This window comes from Hyperolius riggenbachi, chromosome 1, assembly GCF_040937935.1.
Source record: "Hyperolius riggenbachi isolate aHypRig1 chromosome 1, aHypRig1.pri, whole genome shotgun sequence".
Taxonomy (NCBI): domain Eukaryota; kingdom Metazoa; phylum Chordata; class Amphibia; order Anura; family Hyperoliidae; genus Hyperolius; species Hyperolius riggenbachi.
In genome coordinates this window covers 591,545,147-591,563,662 of record NC_090646.1, presented here as the reverse complement: position 1 = coordinate 591,563,662, position 18,516 = coordinate 591,545,147, and the positions used below count along the sequence as shown (strand labels likewise).

The window sequence follows — 18,516 nt, the reverse complement described above, 5'->3', positions numbered from 1 at the left end:
TGACAACTGGAGCTGATGGGAGCACTACACTTGTCAGCTCTCGTGGTATATTTAGTACTTCAAACCAAGTTTTCACTCAAATCTTACAATAATTATATGTATTGGATCAACTCTTTTTAAAAACACTAAGGCTAAGTTCTGGTGCATTGCAATTGCATTTTACGGCTATACGATTCAGTCTATGCAGCATTCAGAGTGCATCTGGTGCAATGCAATCCAACAGACTTCGGTATCCCAACACAGTGTACACAATGCGCACGGTAACAGTGAAGTATACTTTTTACCGCATGCTTCACTGTATGCAACGAAACGCGCACATAATGTGCAATGCAACTTTCCCCTGCATTGTGTTTCTGTTTTTACAGGAAACGCAGTGTAACTCCCACTGTAAACTTAGCCTGTGCAACTGCAGTACGTCTTTGGGGATCACATCTCACTTAAAATATAAATTGAACCGCGTACCATTTGTATCACCCAGGGCATGTCAATAGCACATAAATTGCATGCCAAAAATGTGGCTCATTTTTACATTTAAAAGTTAGCAGAGGTTTCATTAGCCTACTTCAGCTGGCCTGCCGGACCTCAGGGGTTTCAGGCAGGTAAGGGCTAATGTAATTGTTTTATTGCACTCATTAGCAAGAAGTAAACAATACCTTTTCATCAACAGAGGGAAGTGGGTAGTTAGGACAACTTCTTCAAAGAGCTTATCCAGAGGGAATGTGTAAAAATATCATCTGTGACTTCTGTAAATAAGGGCAGCTAGAAGGGGAGGGGGGACATTGCAGCTCCTGTAGCTATTAGAAACCAGGAGACATTTTCCCTTTAAAGAGAACCCGAGGTGTGTTTAAAGAATGTTATCTGCATGTAGAGGCTGGATCTGCCTATACAGCCCAGCCTCTGTTGCTATCCCAAACCCCACTAATGTCCCCCTGCACTCTGCAATCCCTCATAAATCACAGCGGTGCTGTGAGGCTGTGTTTACATCTGTAGTGTCAGTCTCAGCTTCTCCCCCGCCTCCTGCATAGCTCCGGTCCCTGTCCCCATCCCTTCCCTCCAATCAGCAGGGAGGGAAGGGATGCAGGCGGGGACTGGAGTTCTGCAGGAGGCGGGGAGAGCAGCAGACTGACACTATAGAGATAAACACAGCCAGCTCTGACAAGCTGTTTGTCAGCAGCGTGGCTGTAATTTGTGAGGGATTGCAGAGTGCAGGGGGACCTTAGGGGGGTTTGGGATAGCAACAGAGGCTGGGCTCTATAGGCAGATCCAGCCTCTGTATGCAGATAATATTCTTCAAACCCACCTCGGGTTCTCTTTAAGTATATGACTAAGCACATTTTAAGTACATGCTGCAATTATTCTGATTTTTTACAATGGAAAAGCAGTGGTTTCCTTCTATTCCATACTTCAAAGCAGCTTATGTTTTTCATTAGAAATGTTTGAACTATCTCAGTTTAGAAAAACTCCCAAGGGGCACAGTCTTTCTAATGCGATAAATTTCAATACCCTTTTCTAATTTTGCCATGATTGGGATGCAAGGAAAACTTGTGAGCATGATTGTGCCAGCCGGCCCTGTACCGCAACATCTGTAAGGCAATTTGCAGTGGAACTAATCACATCAAAAGAACTTCAGATTTGGAAACACTGAAAACATTTCTACTCTTAGGAGCTATGCTTTTTAACTACAAAAAAAAGAAAATGGAAAAAAAATAAATCAACACTTCCTAAGCCACCTGATATAAAGTACCCATATACCATGTAACATTTGAAGGATACCTTAACCACTTGAGGACCACAGTCTTTCTACCCCTTAAGGACCGGCCACTTTTTTTCCATTCAGACCACTGCAGCTTTCACGGTTTATTGCTCGCTCATACAACCTACCACCTAAATGAATTTTGGCTCCTTTTCTTGTCACTAATAAAGCTTTCTTTTGGTGCTATTTGATTGCTCCTGCGATTTTTACTTTTTATTATATTCATCAAAAAAGACATGAATTTTGGCAAAAAAATGATTTTTTTAACTTTCTGTGCTGACAATTTTCAAATAAAGTAAAATTTCTGTATACATGCAGCGCGAAAAATGTGGACAAACATGTTTTTGATAAAAAAAAAACCATTCAGTGTATATTTATTGGTTTGGGTAAAAGTTATAGCGTTTACAAACTATGGTGCAAAAAGTGAATTTTGCCATTTTCGAGCATCTATGACTTTTCTGACCCCCTGTCATGTTTCATGAGGGGCTAGAATTCCAGGATAGTATAAATACCCCCCAAATGACCCCATTTTGGAAAGAAGACATCCCAAAGTATTCACTGAGAGGCATAGGGAGTTCATAGAAGATATTATTTTTTGTCACAAGTAAGCGGAAAATGACACTTTGTGACAAAAAAAAAGAAAAACAAAAAGAATCCATTTCTTCTAACTTGCGACAAAAAAAAATGAAATCTGCCACGGACTCACCATGCCCCTCTCTGAATACCTTTAAGTGTCTACTTTCCAAAATGGGGTCATTTGTGGGGTGTGTTTACTGTCTTCGCATTTTGGGGGGTGCTAATTTGTAAGCACCCCTGTAAAGCCTAAAGGTGCTCATTGGACTTTGGGCCCCTTAGCGCAGTTAGGCTGCAAAAAAGTGCCACACATGTGGTATTGCCGTACTCAAGAGAAGTAGTAGAATGTGTTTTGGGGTGTATTTTTACACATACCCATGCTGGGTGGGAGAAATATCTCTGTAAATGACAATTTTTTCATTTTTTTTTACACACAATTGTCCATTTACAGAGTTATTTCTCCCACCCAGCATGGGTATGTGTAAAAATACACCCCAAAACACATTGTACTACTTCTCCCGAGTACGGCGATACCACATGTGTGGCACTTTTTTGCACCCTAACTGCGCTAAAGGGCCCAAAGTCCAATGAGTACCTTTAGGATTTCACAAGTCATTTTGCGGAATTTGATTTCCAGACTACTCCTCACGGTTTAGGGCCCCTAAAATGCCAGGGCAGTATAGGAACCCCACAAATGACCCCATTTTAGAAAGAAGACATCCCAAGGTATTCCGTTAGGAGTATGGTGAGTTCATAGAAGATTTTATTTTTTGTCAAAAGTTAGCGGAAAATTGATTTTTATTGTTTTTTTCACAAAGTGTCATTTTCCACTAACTTGTGACAAAAAATAAAATCTTCTATGAACTCACCATACTCCTAACGGAATACCTTGAGGTGTCTTCTTTCTAAAATGGGGTCATTTGTGGGGTTCCTATACTGAACTGGCATTTTAGGGGCCCTAAACCGTGAGGAGTAGTCTGGAAATCAAATTCCGCAAAATGACCTGTGAAATCCTAAAGGTACTCATTGGACTTTGGGCCCTTTAGCGCAGTTAGGGTGCAAAAAAGTGCCACACATGTGGTATCGCCGTACTCGGGAGAAGTAGTACAATGTGTTTTGGGGTGTATTTTTACACATACCCATGCTGGGTGGGAGAAATAACTCTGTAAATGGACAATTGTGTGTAAAAAAATCAAAAGATTGTCATTTACAGAGGTATTTCTCCCACCCAGCATGGGTATGTGTAAAAATACACCCCAAAACACATTGTACTACTTCTCCCGAGTATAGCAATACCACATGTGTGGCACTTTTTTGCACCCTAACTGCGCTAAAGGGCCCAAAGTCCAATGAGTACCTTTAGGATTTCACAGGTCATTTTGCGAAATTTGATTTCCAGACTACTCCTCACGGTTTAGGGCCCCTAAAATGCCAGTTCAGTATAGGAACCCCACAAATGACCCCATTTTAGAAAGAAGACACCCCAAGGTATTCCGTTAGGAGTATGGTGAGTTCATAGAAGATTTTATTTTTTGTCACAAGTTAGTGGAAAATGACACTTTGTGAAAAAAACAATAAAAATCAATTTTCCGCTAACTTTTGACAAAAAATAAAATCTTCTATGAACTCACCATACTCCTAACGGAATACCTTTGGGTGTCTTCTTTCTAGAATGGGGTCATTTGTGAGGTTACTATACTGCCCTGGCATTTTAGGGGCCCTAAACCGTGAGGAGTAGTCTTGAAACCAAATGTCGCAAAATGACCTGTGAAATCCTAAAGGTACTCATTGGACTTTGGGCCCCTTAGCGTACTTAGGGTGTAAAAAAGTGCCACACATGTGGTACCGCCGTACTCAGGAGAAGTAGTATAATGTGTTTTGGGGTGTATTTTTACACATACCCATGCTAAGTGGGAGAAATATCTCTGTAAATGACAATTGTTTGATTTGTTTTACACACAATTGACCATTTACATAGAAATTTCTCCCACCCAGCATGGGTATGTGTAAAAATACACCCCAAAACACATTATACTACTTTTCCTGAGTACGGCGGTACCACATGTGTGACACTTTTTTGCAGCCTAGGTGCGCTAAGGGGCCCAACGTCCTATTCACGGGTCATTTTGAGGCATTTGTTTTCTAGACTACTCCTCGCGGTTTAGGGCCCCTAAAATGCCAGGGCAGGATAGGAACCCCACAAGTGACCCCATTTTAGAAAGAAGACACCCCAAGGTATTCCGTTAGGTGTATGGCGAGTTCATAGAAGATTTTATTTTTTGTCACAAGTTAGTGAAAAATGACACTTTGTGAAAAAAACCCAATAAAAATCAATTTCCGCTAACTTTTGACAAAAAATAAAATCTTCTATGAACTCGTCATACACCTAACAGAATACCTTGGGGTGTCTTTTTTTCTAAAATGGGGTCACTTGTGGGGTTCCTATACCGCCCTGGCATTTTACGGGCCCAAAACCGTGAGTAGTCTGGAAACCAAATGTCTCAAAATGACTGTTCAGGGGTATAAGCATCTGCAAATTTTGATGACAGGTGGTCTATGAGGGGGCAAATTTTGTGGAACCGGTCATAAGCAGGGTGGCCTTTTAGATGACAGGTTGTATTGGGCCTGATCTGATGGATAGGAGTGCTAGGGGGGTGACAGGAGGTGATTGATGGGTGTCTCAGGGGGTGGTTAGAGGGGAAAATAGATGCAATCAATGCACTGGGGAGGTGATCGGAAGGGGGTCTGAGGGGGATCTGAGGGTTTGGCCGAGTGATCAGGAGCCCACACGGGGCAAATTAGGGCCTGATCTGATGGGTAGGTGTGCTAGGGGGTGACAGGAGGTGATTGATGGGTGTCTCAAGGTGTGATTAGAGGGGGGAATAGATGCAAGCAATGCACTGGCGAGGTGATCAGGGCTGGGGTCTGAGGGCATTCTGAGGGTGTGGGCGGGTGATTGAGTGCCCTAGGGGCAGATAGGGGTCTAATCTGATAGGTAGCAGTGACAGGGGGTGATTGATGGGTAATTAGTGGGTGTTTAGGGTAGAGAACAGATGTGAACACTGCACTTGGGAGGTGATCGGACGTCGGATCTGCGGGCGATCTATTGGTGTGGGTGGGTGATCAGATTGCCCGCAAGGGGCAGGTTAGGGGCTGATTGATGGGTGGCAGTGACAGCGGGTGATTGATGGGTGGCAGTGACAGGGGGTGATTGATGGGTGATTGATAGGTGATTGACAGGTGATCAGTGGGTTATTACAGGGAAGGACAGATGTAAATAATGCCCTGGCGAATTGATAAGGGGGGGTCTGAGGGCAATCTGAGCGTGTAGGCGGGTGATTGGGTGCCCGCAAGGGGCAGATTAGGGTCTGATCTGATGGGTAACAGTGACAGGTGGTGATAGGGGGTGATTGATGGGTAATTAGTGGGTGTTTAGAGGAGAGAATAGATGGAAACACTGCGCTTGGGTGGTGATCTGATGTCGGATCTGCGGGCGATCTATTGGTGTGGGTGGGTGATCAGTTTGCCCGCAAGGGGCAGGTTAGGGGCTGATTGATGGGTGGCAGTGACAGGGGTGATTGATGGGTGGCAGTGACAGGGGGTGATTGATGGGTGATTGACAGGTGATTGACAGGTGATCAGTGGGTTATTACAGGGAAGGACAGATGTAAATAATGCCCTGGCGAATTGATAAGATGGGGTCTGAGGGCAATCTGAGCGTGTAGGCGGGTGATTGGGTGCCCGCAAGGGGCAGATTAGGGTCTGATCTGATGGGTAACAGTGACAGGTGGTGATAGGGGGTGATTGATGGGTAATTAGTGAGTGTTTAGAGGAGAGAATAGATGGAAACACTGCGCTTGGGTGGTGATCTGATGTCGGATCTGCGGGCGATCTAATGGTGTGGGTGGGTGATCAGATTGCCTGCAAGGGGCAGGTTAGGGGCTGATTGATGGGTGGCAGTGACAGGGGGTGATTGATGGGTGATAGGTGATTGGCAGGTGATTGACAGGTGATCAGTGGGTTATTACAGGGAAGAACAGATGTAATTAATGCACTGGCGAATTGATAAGGGGGGGTCAGAGGGCAATCTGAGCGTGTTGGCGGGTGATTGGGTGCCCGCAAGGGGCAGCTTAGGGTCTGATCTGATAGGTAACAGTGACAGGTGGTGATAGGGGGTGATTGATGGGTGATTGATGGGTAATTAGTGGGTGTTTAGAGAAGATAACAGATGTAAACAATACATTTGGGAGGTAATCTGACGGCGGGTTTGCGGGCGATCTAATGGTGTGGGTGGGTGATCAGATTGCCCGCAAGGGGCAGGTTAGGGGCTGATTGATGGGTGGCAGTGACAGGGGGTGATTGATGGGTGATAGGTGATTGGCAGGTGATTGACAGGTGATCAGTGGGTTATTACAGGGAAGAACAGATGTAATTAATGCACTGGCGAATTGATAAGGGGGGGTCAGAGGGCAATCTGAGCGTGTTGGCGGGTGATTGGGTGCCCGCAAGGGGCAGATTAGGGTCTGATCTGATAGGTAAAAGTGACAGGTGGTGATAGGGGGTGATTGATGGGTGATTGATGGGTAATTAGTGGGTGTTTAGAGGAGAGAATAGATGTAAACAATGGATTTGGGAGGTGATCTGATGTCGGATCTGCGGGCGATCTATTGGTGTGGGTGGGTGATCAAATTGCCCGCAAGGGGCAGGTTAGGGGCTGATTGTTGGGTGGCAGTGACAGGGGGTGATTGATGGGTGATTGATGGGTGATTGATGGGTGATTGACAGGTGATTGACAGGTTATCAGGGAAGATAGATGCATACAGTACACAGGGGGGGGGGGGTCTGGGGGGGGGGGGGGGGGGGTCTGGGGAGAATCTGAGGGGTGGGGGGGTGATCAGGAGGGGGCAGGGGGGGGGATAAAAAAAAAAATAGCGTTGACAGATAGTGACAGGGAGTGATTGATGGGTTATTAGGGGGGTGATTGGGTGCAAACAGGGGTCTGGGGGGTGGGCAGGGGGGGGGGGGTCTGAGGGGTGCTGTGGGCGATCAGTGGGCGGGCAGATCAGTGTGTTTGGGTGCAGACTAGGGTGGCTGCAGCCTGCCCTGGTGGTCCCTCGGACACTGGGACCACCAGGGCAGGAGGCAGCCTGTATAATACACTTTGTATACATTACAAAGTGTATTATACACTTTGTAGCGGCGATCGCGGGGTTAACATCCCGCCGGCGCTTCCGTATGGCCGGCGGGATGTTACGGCGGGTGGGCGGAGCCAGTTGCCGGGGGAAGCGCGCGTCATCAATGACGCGATCGCTCCCCCGGCATGCCTAAAGGACGCGCCGCCTGAAGGCGTATTGCGGTCCTTTAGGCGTCCACTTTGCCGCCGCCCATGGGCTGTGGGCGGTCGGCAAGTGGTTAAAGAGGAACTCCAGCCTAAACAAACATACTTTCATTAATTTACATTAGTTATGTTAATTAAAATAGATAGGTAATATAATCTCTTACCCACACTGTTTTAAAAGAACAGGCAAATGTTTGGTTTCATGATGGCAGCCATCTTTTTGGTTGAAAGGAGGTGACAGGGAGCATGAGACTCAGTTCCAACTGTCCTGAGCACCTCTCCCAGTTTCTAGGCAACGTGAACAACAACATAGGAAATCCCATCATGCTCTGCACAGCATCAGGGAAAAAAAGCCCGGGCTTTTTTTCTTTGATGGGTGGAGCTTAGCTAAAGATGCAGCTAAAAATGATGCTTTGGTAAGAAAAACAAAGTTCTGATGCTGTAAAACTGTTAAAGAAACACCAAGCCTTTTCAGTTCTGCTGAGTAGATTTTTAGTCCGGAGGTTCACTTTAACTGAAACTGCTAGGTTTTCTGCCATAGAATTTATCCTCTGCTTTTCTGTCATTGTTTTGTACGCCGGACAACTGCAAGGCACAATACAAGCTGCATAGAGTAATCAGTTAGGCAGAAAAAGATCATTGGATCGCCCCTGCCATCCCTGGACCTGCTCCACTCTGCGAGAACAACGCCAAGGGCTTCCAAGATCACGCGTGACCTCCAACACCAGGGCAGGCACTTCCTCGAACTCCTCCTATCGGGCAGACGCTATAGAACCATCCCCTCCAGAACCAACAGACACAGAAGCACCTCCTTTCCTCAAGCAGTACTGCGCCAGCGCAACGCCATCCGCTGGACAGCAAGTCTCCTCGCTGTCCACTGTGAACACCTACCGGTCATTTCAAACTGCTCCACACCCTGTGTCTGTATGTCTTTGCTTTAATCTGTGCAATGTCCAGTCAAATGTCAATGCTATGTCTGTCAATGCAATGTCTGTCCTTGTAATCACTGCCAATGCCATGTGAACCGCAACCAATTCCAGGAACAGCGTTTGTTGTACTCGGCGAATAAACTTATTCTGATTCAGTTTAACTTACCTGGGGATTCTTCCAGCCCTCAAGATATGTTAAACTGGCCAGTAAGTAAACTTATGGTATTTAAAATAAACACATGATGTACCTTGCTGTCAGTTCCTCTCAGAAACTCACCATTTTCTTCTTCACAGTAAAGATGGAGAATTCACCGCTACACTGCCAACCATGGGAGACAGTGCTGGACCCTTGGTTGCCTAGTCCTGACATGTTTCGGGCCAGACTGCCCTTAATCATAGCATTCTGGCCTGAAACATGTCAGCTTTGTACTTTTACTGATTTGAGAATATGTCCTGAATAAATATCGAGCACTTTGAAGAGACATTGTTGCGGACCTTCCCTTTCTACTGCATTTTCTTCTTATAATGATTCCTTCCAGTTCTGTCAAGATTTTGTCAGAACTAAAATGTCAGTTATATATCAATTGCTGTCAGTTATAACTGAAAGGACAACTCATTAGCAAGGTAATTTTCATGTTTCCCTATGGCTCAAGTGGGCAATATTACAGTGTGCTGACTCAGAAGCTGTTAAAGAGAACCTGAACTGAAAATAAAGGGTCAAAATAACCATACACAGGTCATACTTACCTCCTATGTAATCTACTACTCAATCTCTTTTTCCTCTCCTGTGTCCCATTTGCCACTGTGATCAATGGATTTCTCCGTCCTCCATTTTAAAAATGGCCATTACCCCCTAACAGCTTCCTGGTCAGCACACTGTTAAACTGTAATATTACCCGCTTGATCCATAGGGAAACATGGACATTACCTTGCACATTCAGTTGTAACTGACAGCTGCTGATATATAACTGACAGCAACTGGTATATTTCAGTTCTGACAAAATATTGTCAGAACTTGAAGGGATCACTGTAAGAAGAAAATGGTGAGCTTCTGAGAGGAACTGGCGGTGAGGTTAGTATGTAATATTAATTTGTAGCTACATCATGTGTTTATTTTAAATAATTTTCCTCGCTTCAGGTTCCCTTTAAGGGGTAATGGCCATTTTTAAAATGAAGGATGGAGAATTCCATTGATCGCAGTAGACAAACAAGATGTGAAGGAGTAAAAAGAGATTGATGAGTAGACTCTGCGGGAGGCAAGTATGACTTGTGTATTTTTATTTTGACTTTTAATTTTCAGTTCAGGTTTGCTTTAAAGAGAATCTGTATTGTTAAAATCGCACAAAAGTAAACATACCAGTGCGTTAGGGGACATCTCCTATTACCCTCTGTCACAATTTCGCCGCTCCTCGCCGCATTAAAAGTGGTTAAAAACTGTTTTAAAAAGTTTGTTTATAAACAAACAAAATGGCCACCAAAACAGGAAGTAGATTGATGTGTCCACACATACAAAATACATCCATACACAAGCAGCCTGTATACACCCTTCCTTTTGACTCTCAAGAGATCATTTGTGTGTTTCTTTCCCCCTGCAGCTATCTTCCACTGAAGTGTCAGGCTATTTCTTCCTGCAGAGTGCAGACAGCTGTGCCTGTATGTAATTCCTCAGTATGTGAAAGCCCAGCCAGCTCAGAGGAGGATTTATCCAGCTTGTAAAAGATAATAGAACAGAGAGAAGCTGCACTAATCTAAATATCACACAGGCAGTGTGCAGAGAGGGGCCTGGATGGGGGAGTTCATAGCAGAACCACAACACTGAAGAACTTGGCAGCCTTCCAGACACAGGCCTGACAAGTCTGACAGGAGAGAGATAAGTTAATTTATTACAGAGATGGTGATAGTAGAACGTGCTGCAGTAAGCCAGAACACATTAGAATAGCTTTTGGAACTTGTAGGATGATAAAAAACAGGATGCAATTTTTGTTACGGAGTCTCTTTAAGGGCTAAGTTACAGTGCTCAGCTGCATTGCAAAGTAATTTTTAATGCTAACTCACTGCCCATACAATTCTATGAGGCGGTTCACATCTTTGTGTTAGATTGTAAGCTCGCAAGGGCAGGGCTCTCACCCTTTTGTGTCATGGAATGTTATTAATTCAATTGCTTGCACACTGTTAGAAATTTATACATTTTAGTCATCATGTTAAATCAAGTTGTAATCAGCAGTGCTGTATTTTGTATCAGTGTTCATATTTCATGTATATCATTGTCTGTATCATTATGTATCCCTTGTTTGTTTTCTTACATTGTACGCCACGGAATATGTTGGCGCTTTATAAATAAATAAATAATAATAATAATTATAATACTGATCGCATTATTCCAACTCACTGCATGCAGGCTTTGTATTTGTATTAAAGCCTATGGCCAGTCTCCAATGCAGTGCACTATCATTATAATGCATGTATTTCAACTGACCATCATGAACCAGGGCTGTGGAGTCGGAGTTGGAGCAATTTTTTGGGTACCTGGAGTCAGGGAAAAACTTCTAATGAATTTAAACTGTGATTAAAATAGAAAATATTATAAAATGTTCTATTTCTCAGATAATAGTCATAATAAATAATTTATATATACAGTAATAGCTCTTCTTAGTCCACAAAAATGAAATAAATCAATCAAAAAAATTGTTACTTGTGCAGCTTCAATAAAACAGTCCCCATACATATCGGATTGTGACTGTACAGTATATATGATGTGTACACAGGAATCTCATATATACACTAGATAACATCTATGCTGTAAGAATAAAGATGTGTAGCTGTGTCACTAATAGAGATGGTCAATGAGATGGAAATAATTCTGTGTTGATGCTGATTTATGCAAATTTATGCACTCCCTTTGCTCATAAAATCAAATAATTTGATATGTTGTTAAAATTTGGTTTGGTGACTACGAATTAAAGGGTACCTGAGATGGATGAAAAGAAAAAGTTTTATACATACCTGGGGCTTCTTCCAGCCCTCTTCAGGCTAATCAGTCCCTCGCTGTCGACCTCCACCACCAGGATCTGCTGCTATGAGTCCCGGTAATTCAGCCAGTCAGCGCAGTCCGGCCACGTGCCACTCCTACAGCCAGGAGCGCTCTGCACCTGCGCAATAGTGCTGCGCAGGTGTAGTACGCTCCCGGCGGCGGAGTGTGTGCATGTGCACTACGCCCGACTGGCTCAAGTACCTGGACTCATAGCAGAAGATCCAGGTGGTAGAGGAGGACAGCGAGGGACTGGTAAGCCTGAAGGGGGCTGGAGGAAGCCCCAGGTATGTATAAAACTTTAATTTTATCTGTCTCAGGTTTACTTTGTTACACAGTAGTACTATACTCTACATATGCACTCCCCACAGAGCTGCAGGGAATCCACTGAGAATGTTGTGCACATTGAACACGGAGGTGTTGTGTATCGCCCATAAATCTGGTTCAGATTGTGCATGAAGAATGTGTAATGCAGAAAGGATCCCCTCATTCTCCTGCAGAGTACCTGCACATCACTCTTACATGTACCCACAGTTACATTGCCTAGGGCCTGATAGATGTTCTTTGTTCCTGTGTGTATCTTCTACAAGTACTCTTAACAAGGACTAGTTTTAGTCTCTGACAAAGTATTAAAGGCAGAAGATCCGCCAGATATCCAGGTAACTGGTAATGTTTAAAAGGGAATAAATATGGAAGCCCATATATCCCTCTCACTTCAGTTGTCTTTTAAAATTCCTAAGCGTTGGCAGTTAAGAGACGAATTTCATGTTACATACTTTCAATCAACAAGATTGTAATATGCAAATTAGAGGAGTCGGTGTCGGTGGATTTTTGTACCAACTCCACAGCCCTGCTATGAACCTAGCCCAAAGCATTTGTAACAGAATTCAGAGATTAGTGCAATGTACAGAATACTAAGTCAAGTCTACAGTTCTTCCCAGTGACCTGCCCAAAGGCAGAGAGGTCAACACAGGATTGCTAGGAAGTTGAGTGATGGTGTTGCTGCTGTTTCAGGACCACTGGCTATGGAAAGTTCCCGCACAGATGCAGTAAGCCACATCTGGATACGGCCACTACTGGTTAATTTTTGTTTTGTTTTTTTTCACAAAAAAACAGCAGTCCCCTTGCAAGACCTAAAGGGGGCTGGTGAGGAAAGGTCAAAGTCTAATTCAGCATATCTGCATTACTGATTAGGTTGTTTGTAAAGCAGACCTGAACTCGGTACTTCCTCTCTGCTCTAAAAGATAAGCAACAACGTTATAACCTTTAAAGAAAAACATTTTTTGTTACAGCTGATACAAATCCTGCACTAAATCTGCATAGTGTCTACTTCCTGTTTCATGGAAGCAGACAGATTCTTAAAGGGAACCTTAACAGAGAGATGTGGATGTTTCCTTTTAAACAATACCAGTTGCCTGGCAGTCCTGCTGATATCTTTGGCTGCAGTAGTGGCTGAATCACACACCTGAAACAAGCATGCATCTAATCCAGTCTGATTTCAGTCAGAGCACCTGATCTGCATGCTTGTTCAGGGGCTGTGGCTGAAAGCATTAGAGATACAGGATAAGCAGGAGAGTCAGGCAACTGATATTATATTAATAGGAAAAATCCATATCCTTCTCAGTTTAGATTCCCTTTAACATTGTGTGTTTACCAATTAGTTGTTCTGCCATGGCAGCCAGCTGGCTCAGCTGAGATCAAATTACAACTTGTGATTAGTCACAGATGAGGGGTAATTAGACGCTCAGGGCTAAACTCTCTAAATACACGCAGAGTGCATTTCTCTATGCTTTCCTTCTGTCCTGTGCAAGAGTTTAGGTCCACTTTAAATACAGTGGCACTTTAATAAGCAGCAGGAAATTCAGTACTCCTCCCTGTGTACCCTATAATGAAAAATAAATGAATCCACTGGCTAGAAATGACAACCTTGTAATGGACTTAAGCAGGTGTCTGGATATGTGAATGGAGGTGCAGAGAACATACAACTAACAAACTAGATATAAAGGCTGATTGAGACTGCTATGGCTATCCAGGATATGATAACAGAAGTCATGGCATCACATACCCGAGCCTCACACTACAACCCTTCTGTTCAGCACAAAAATACCATGCACACAATGACAACCACTGATAGCAGGATTCTGAGGGTAAAACAAAAGAGATAAAAAGCACTTTCCAACACTTGTGCAGTGCTAACGACAGAACCTCCTCCTCCCATCCCCATTAATAATGTGTGAAGAAGACAAGCCTGAGTGTAACCAGAGACATCACTGCTAACGGCAAGCATAAACTATGGAGAGCCCAGCTGTACAGGGGAGACACTTCACTGAATAAGCTGTTGTCATATACAATGGTTAAATATAGATAACATACTTACAAACTATAATTATATGTATGGTTTGTCAAACGTTATACAAGGCTGCATTACCACTGGGGTGCCGCATTCAAGCTGATGGGAATTCGCATCTGTATCGCTATAGCTGTGCCATGCGTGGCTATGGGGATTCGGATGTGTGCTGCGGAAATCAGCACCATGCATCTTATTTTTCCTCTGCATGCGATTCAGATGCAGCCTATTGATTTTAATAGGCTGCGTTTCCACATCCGAAACTACGTGTGGAAAATGGCCGCAATTCGCATCTAATAAAAATAGGCCTGTATAAACTATTCTTGCACTTGCTTTTGTGTATACTAAATAGACACAAACTGACATTTAATTAATACTGACCTAAGTAAAGAGAAGGATGCATAGAGCTTTCCCTTTTCTCGCCCGGGTGTTATTAGACCTGCTAGATCTTAGGTACTCCTTGGACAGTCTTTGGAACTACTTGCGACTCCAAGTAGTCCCAAAGAGGAACGCATCCGTACTGCAAATACACGACCTCGGACTTGTACTTACACATTATGGATACGCTCATCAGCAGCACCTACCAGGTCGAATACCTTAGACTGGGAATGGCACAGGAATGATGGCAAATGGTTCCCTTTAAAGAGAACCCGAGGTGTGTTTAAAGAATGTTATCTGCATACAGAGGCTGGATCTGCCTATACAGCCCAGCCTCTGTTGCTATCCCAAACCCCACTAAGGTCCCCCTGCACTCTGCAATCCCTCATAACTCACAGCCATGCTGTGAGGCTGTGTTTACATCTGTAGTGTCAGTCTCAGCTGCTCCCCTGCCTCCTGCATAGTTACGGTCCCTGCCCCCGTCCCTTCCCTCCAATCAGCAGGGAGGGAAGGGATGCAGACGGGGACTGGAGTTCTGCAGGAGGCGGGGAGAGCAGCAGAGTGACACTATACAGATAAACACAGCCAGCTCTGACAAGCTGTTTGTCAGCAGCGTGGCTGCGATTTATGAGGGATTGCAGAGTGCAGGGGGACCTTAGGGGGGTTTGGGATAGCAACAGAGGCTGGGCTGTATAGGCAGATCCAGCCTCTGTATGCAGATAATATTCTTCAAACCCACCTCGGGTTCTCTTTAAGCGGCCATAATATTCTGTAATGGATATAATGGGTAGGAGGGGCTACAGTATTAATTATGTGCATAACAAAATTCTATTTAGATGTATGATTTCAGCCCTGCAATACTAATTACCAAACATAAGGAATGAATTGGTTTCTTCTGACCGGGAGTGTAGACCGTACTCGCACATGCCCAGAGCAGTTGTGCTCATCAATGGCAATTCGCGCTGCCAGAAGATTAAGGGGCACCCAGCGTTGGAACGGTGGCATGTAGAAAGACCATGGGAGCCTCTGAACGATCTAGAGGCTTCCCGCTACCAATAGAAGTAGCAACATTTTGGTTTTAAATTTACTTCAGGATTGCTTTAAGGATTGTTTTACACAGAAAGCGCTTATAAATGCTTTCTGGGTCACCAGCATTATTTTTTAAGATCGCAAAACTGCGTTAAAAGTACAGGAAAGCAAAATCGCTTGACTATGAAATAGTGATCGGAATGCGATTTTTCTGTGTGAAACAGCGCTACAAGTAAACTCTGTTGGACAGGACTTCTGTCCAACAGTGTGAAATTATCCTAATAAACAAAGCATTGGTAGCGGAAGCAGTACACATGGCTTATGTGGAGAAGCCATGCCATGTGGCAACAGCGGTCAGTGATGGAACAATATTTGGCCTCATGGTCTCACATGAAGGATAGTTGCCCAAGTAAATCTGGCAGGATAATCATTTGTTGTGCCTGAGAAGCACCTTTGTTCACCATCCTTTCCCGTCATTGGGCCATACTTCAATGAAAGACTGTCTTATGCTGGGAATACACGATTAGATTTCTCAGTCGATTTACTGTCCGATCTTATTTCCGATCGATTTTCTTATCAATTTCCATTCACTTCTATGAGAAATCGATCCGAAAAAACGATCGGACATGTTGGAAATCATCTATCGAATCATCTATCTGCTGAAAAAAACGTATGGTGTATTACCAGTATTAGGACTGGTGCACACCAAGAGTGCTTCTGAGCCCTTTTTAAACCGCTTGCGTTACAAATAGCGCTTGCCTAATGTATTTAAATGGGATGGAGCACACCAGAGCAATGTACTTTTTTCCCAAATGCAAACGTGGGTCCTGCAACATTTTTGCTGATTTCTGAGGCAATTCAGCCTCAATGTTGCGTATAGGAAAGTGGAAATTCACTCTGAAAAGTGCTAGATCAGAGCGATTTTCCAAGCGTTTGTTACAGAAGCTGTTTATAGCTCTACTGTAACAAAATAATAAAAAATGTTACCCCAAAAATCGCTAGGCATGCTTAGAAAATCCCTAGGCACATGCCTAGAATCGCCCTAAAAAAAAAAATCACTTCAAAAAGCGGCAAGCATTCGCTTTTACGCTATCGCTTTTTGGTGTGCACTGGCCCTTAAAGGACTATCCAGGCATGAAAAAGCGGAGTTGCGGCAAGGGCACAGGATGGCTGCAAAGGACTGGAGGAAGCCCCGGGAAAGTAAATGCCTTTTTTTTTCATGCCTGGATATTATCTTTATGCTGAATACTCACCTCACGAGGCAGGAAGATGGATCCCAGCGACATCTCATGACAACGAGCGCTCCCAACCTACCCTCCTGCTGGTAGACATAAGTGAAGTAAAACGACGGTAGCGAACGAGACTTCAAGTGATCACAGTACTTTGTGCAGGAGTCGTCTGGAGTCTTAAAGATCGGATCCACCAAGACGTGCACCGGTACCCATGTCACAAGATCGCTTGATGCTCAAAAACAAATAACGCAGGTCGTCGGAAAAATCGTGTAGTGGTTACCGGCCTTTAGGATCAGTGTCCATTTGCAGCAAGTCAATTTGGCACAGAGCGAACCAGTTCACTGTCAGTTGTGTTTTATCATTGCAGCCATTGGGAACAACACAATGCAAAATAGTTGGCTATGGGCAACTCATCCGCTCATCTGGAAAAATGCTCTAGCTTGGGACTCTCAGTTCCGTTTGCTGCAGCGTGGCAAACTGATCCTTTGTTTGTTTTTGGTTTTTTTAACAAGTGGAAGAGGATCCTGTTTTTAACCCTAAAATCTGCTTCCTGCATTGAGGTTTACAAAATTTACGGAACGGGTATGTTTTCTACACAACTGGAAATCGAGCCTTAACGTCTGGAAGTAGATTGTTTATTTCCTGTGACTTTTATCTAGCGTGTATATGAAGCTTGAGTTTGAATATCATTGTTAGTGCAAGCAGTGTGGGAGAGGCTTTATCCCAATCTAATCAATGTAATTCCCAAGAGCATTGAAAGGTGGCTGAGCAAAGCAATATTGTGATGATGAAGACAGGGAATCCTCCTACACAGTGACAGCTGGAACAAGCACACATCAATGTACAGAGCTCAGCCTGGACTGCATGTCTACAGAACCATCCCTTACTTCAAGCTGCAAATGAAATACACTGCCTGGACATGGGAGTATTCCCCAGTATGGGCTGCATATACAATGCACTGCCTGGCTATGAGAGTATTCCCTATACACAATGCACTGCCTGGCTATGAGAGAATTCCCTAAACACAATGCACTGCCTGGCTATGGGAGTATTCCTTATACACAATGCACTGCCTGGCTATGGAAGTATTCCCCAGTATGGGCTGCATATACAATGCACTGCCTGGCTATGAGAGTATTCCCTATACACAATGCACTGCCTGGCTATGGGAGAATTCCCTATACACAATGCACAGCCTGGCTATGGGAGTATTCCTTATACACAATGCACTGCCTGGCTATGGAAGTATTCCCCAGTATGGGCTGCATACACAATGCACTGCCTGGCTATGGGAGTATTCCCTGCTGCTGGCAGCATCACTCCTGCACTGCAGGGCAGCGGAAGTACACAGACAGCATATAAGGTGCACTGTTCCCCCACATCCCAGGGCTGCAGTCACACATGCATGACGTTCCGCACGGACTGCAGACAGCTGGGCAGGAGGAGATCCGGTGAGGAGGAGGCAGGGCTCAGCCACAGAACACACGGCCACGCCCCACTCTTGCAGCTCACCTTAAACGGGTTGTTCAGGTCAGGGTCCGCGAACGGGTTGCTGTCGAAGTCGGACATGGTGGCGACAGATCACGGGCAGCTCGCCGGGCACCAACCCGCACGAACCGTTAGCCCTAGCAGCAAATGGCCGCTCCGGATGTGACGTCACTAGCCGAACCTGGCTGCAAACGTAACCAGCAAGGTGGACACCGTGAGAAGTTCCGCCAGGCGGCGGCGTCACTGTAGTGCTGCGGCCGAGAGAGAGAGATGCGTGCAAGGAGCTGGAAGGGGGGATGTTGTATCAGCAGATGCTGAGGGGTCATTAGTAGAAGCTGCAGAACACTTCATAGGACACCGCACATGACTGTCTTCTGTAGGAGAACCGCATAGCTCCCAAAAATTTTGCTACCCATCATAT

General features: G+C 44.6%; 1 protein-coding gene across 1 annotated transcript in view; it reads right to left on the bottom strand.

Moving 5' to 3' along the window:
- Window positions 1-18,314, bottom strand: part of SCAMP1 (secretory carrier membrane protein 1) — a 72,225-nt gene extending 53,911 nt beyond the window's left edge. The window contains exon 1 of the mRNA XM_068249095.1: window positions 18,120-18,314. Coding sequence (XP_068105196.1) covers window positions 18,120-18,176 — 57 coding nt within the window. The 5' untranslated portion in view covers window positions 18,177-18,314. The remainder of the gene's footprint in view (window positions 1-18,119) is intronic.
- Between the last annotated feature and the right edge of the window lie 202 nt (window positions 18,315-18,516).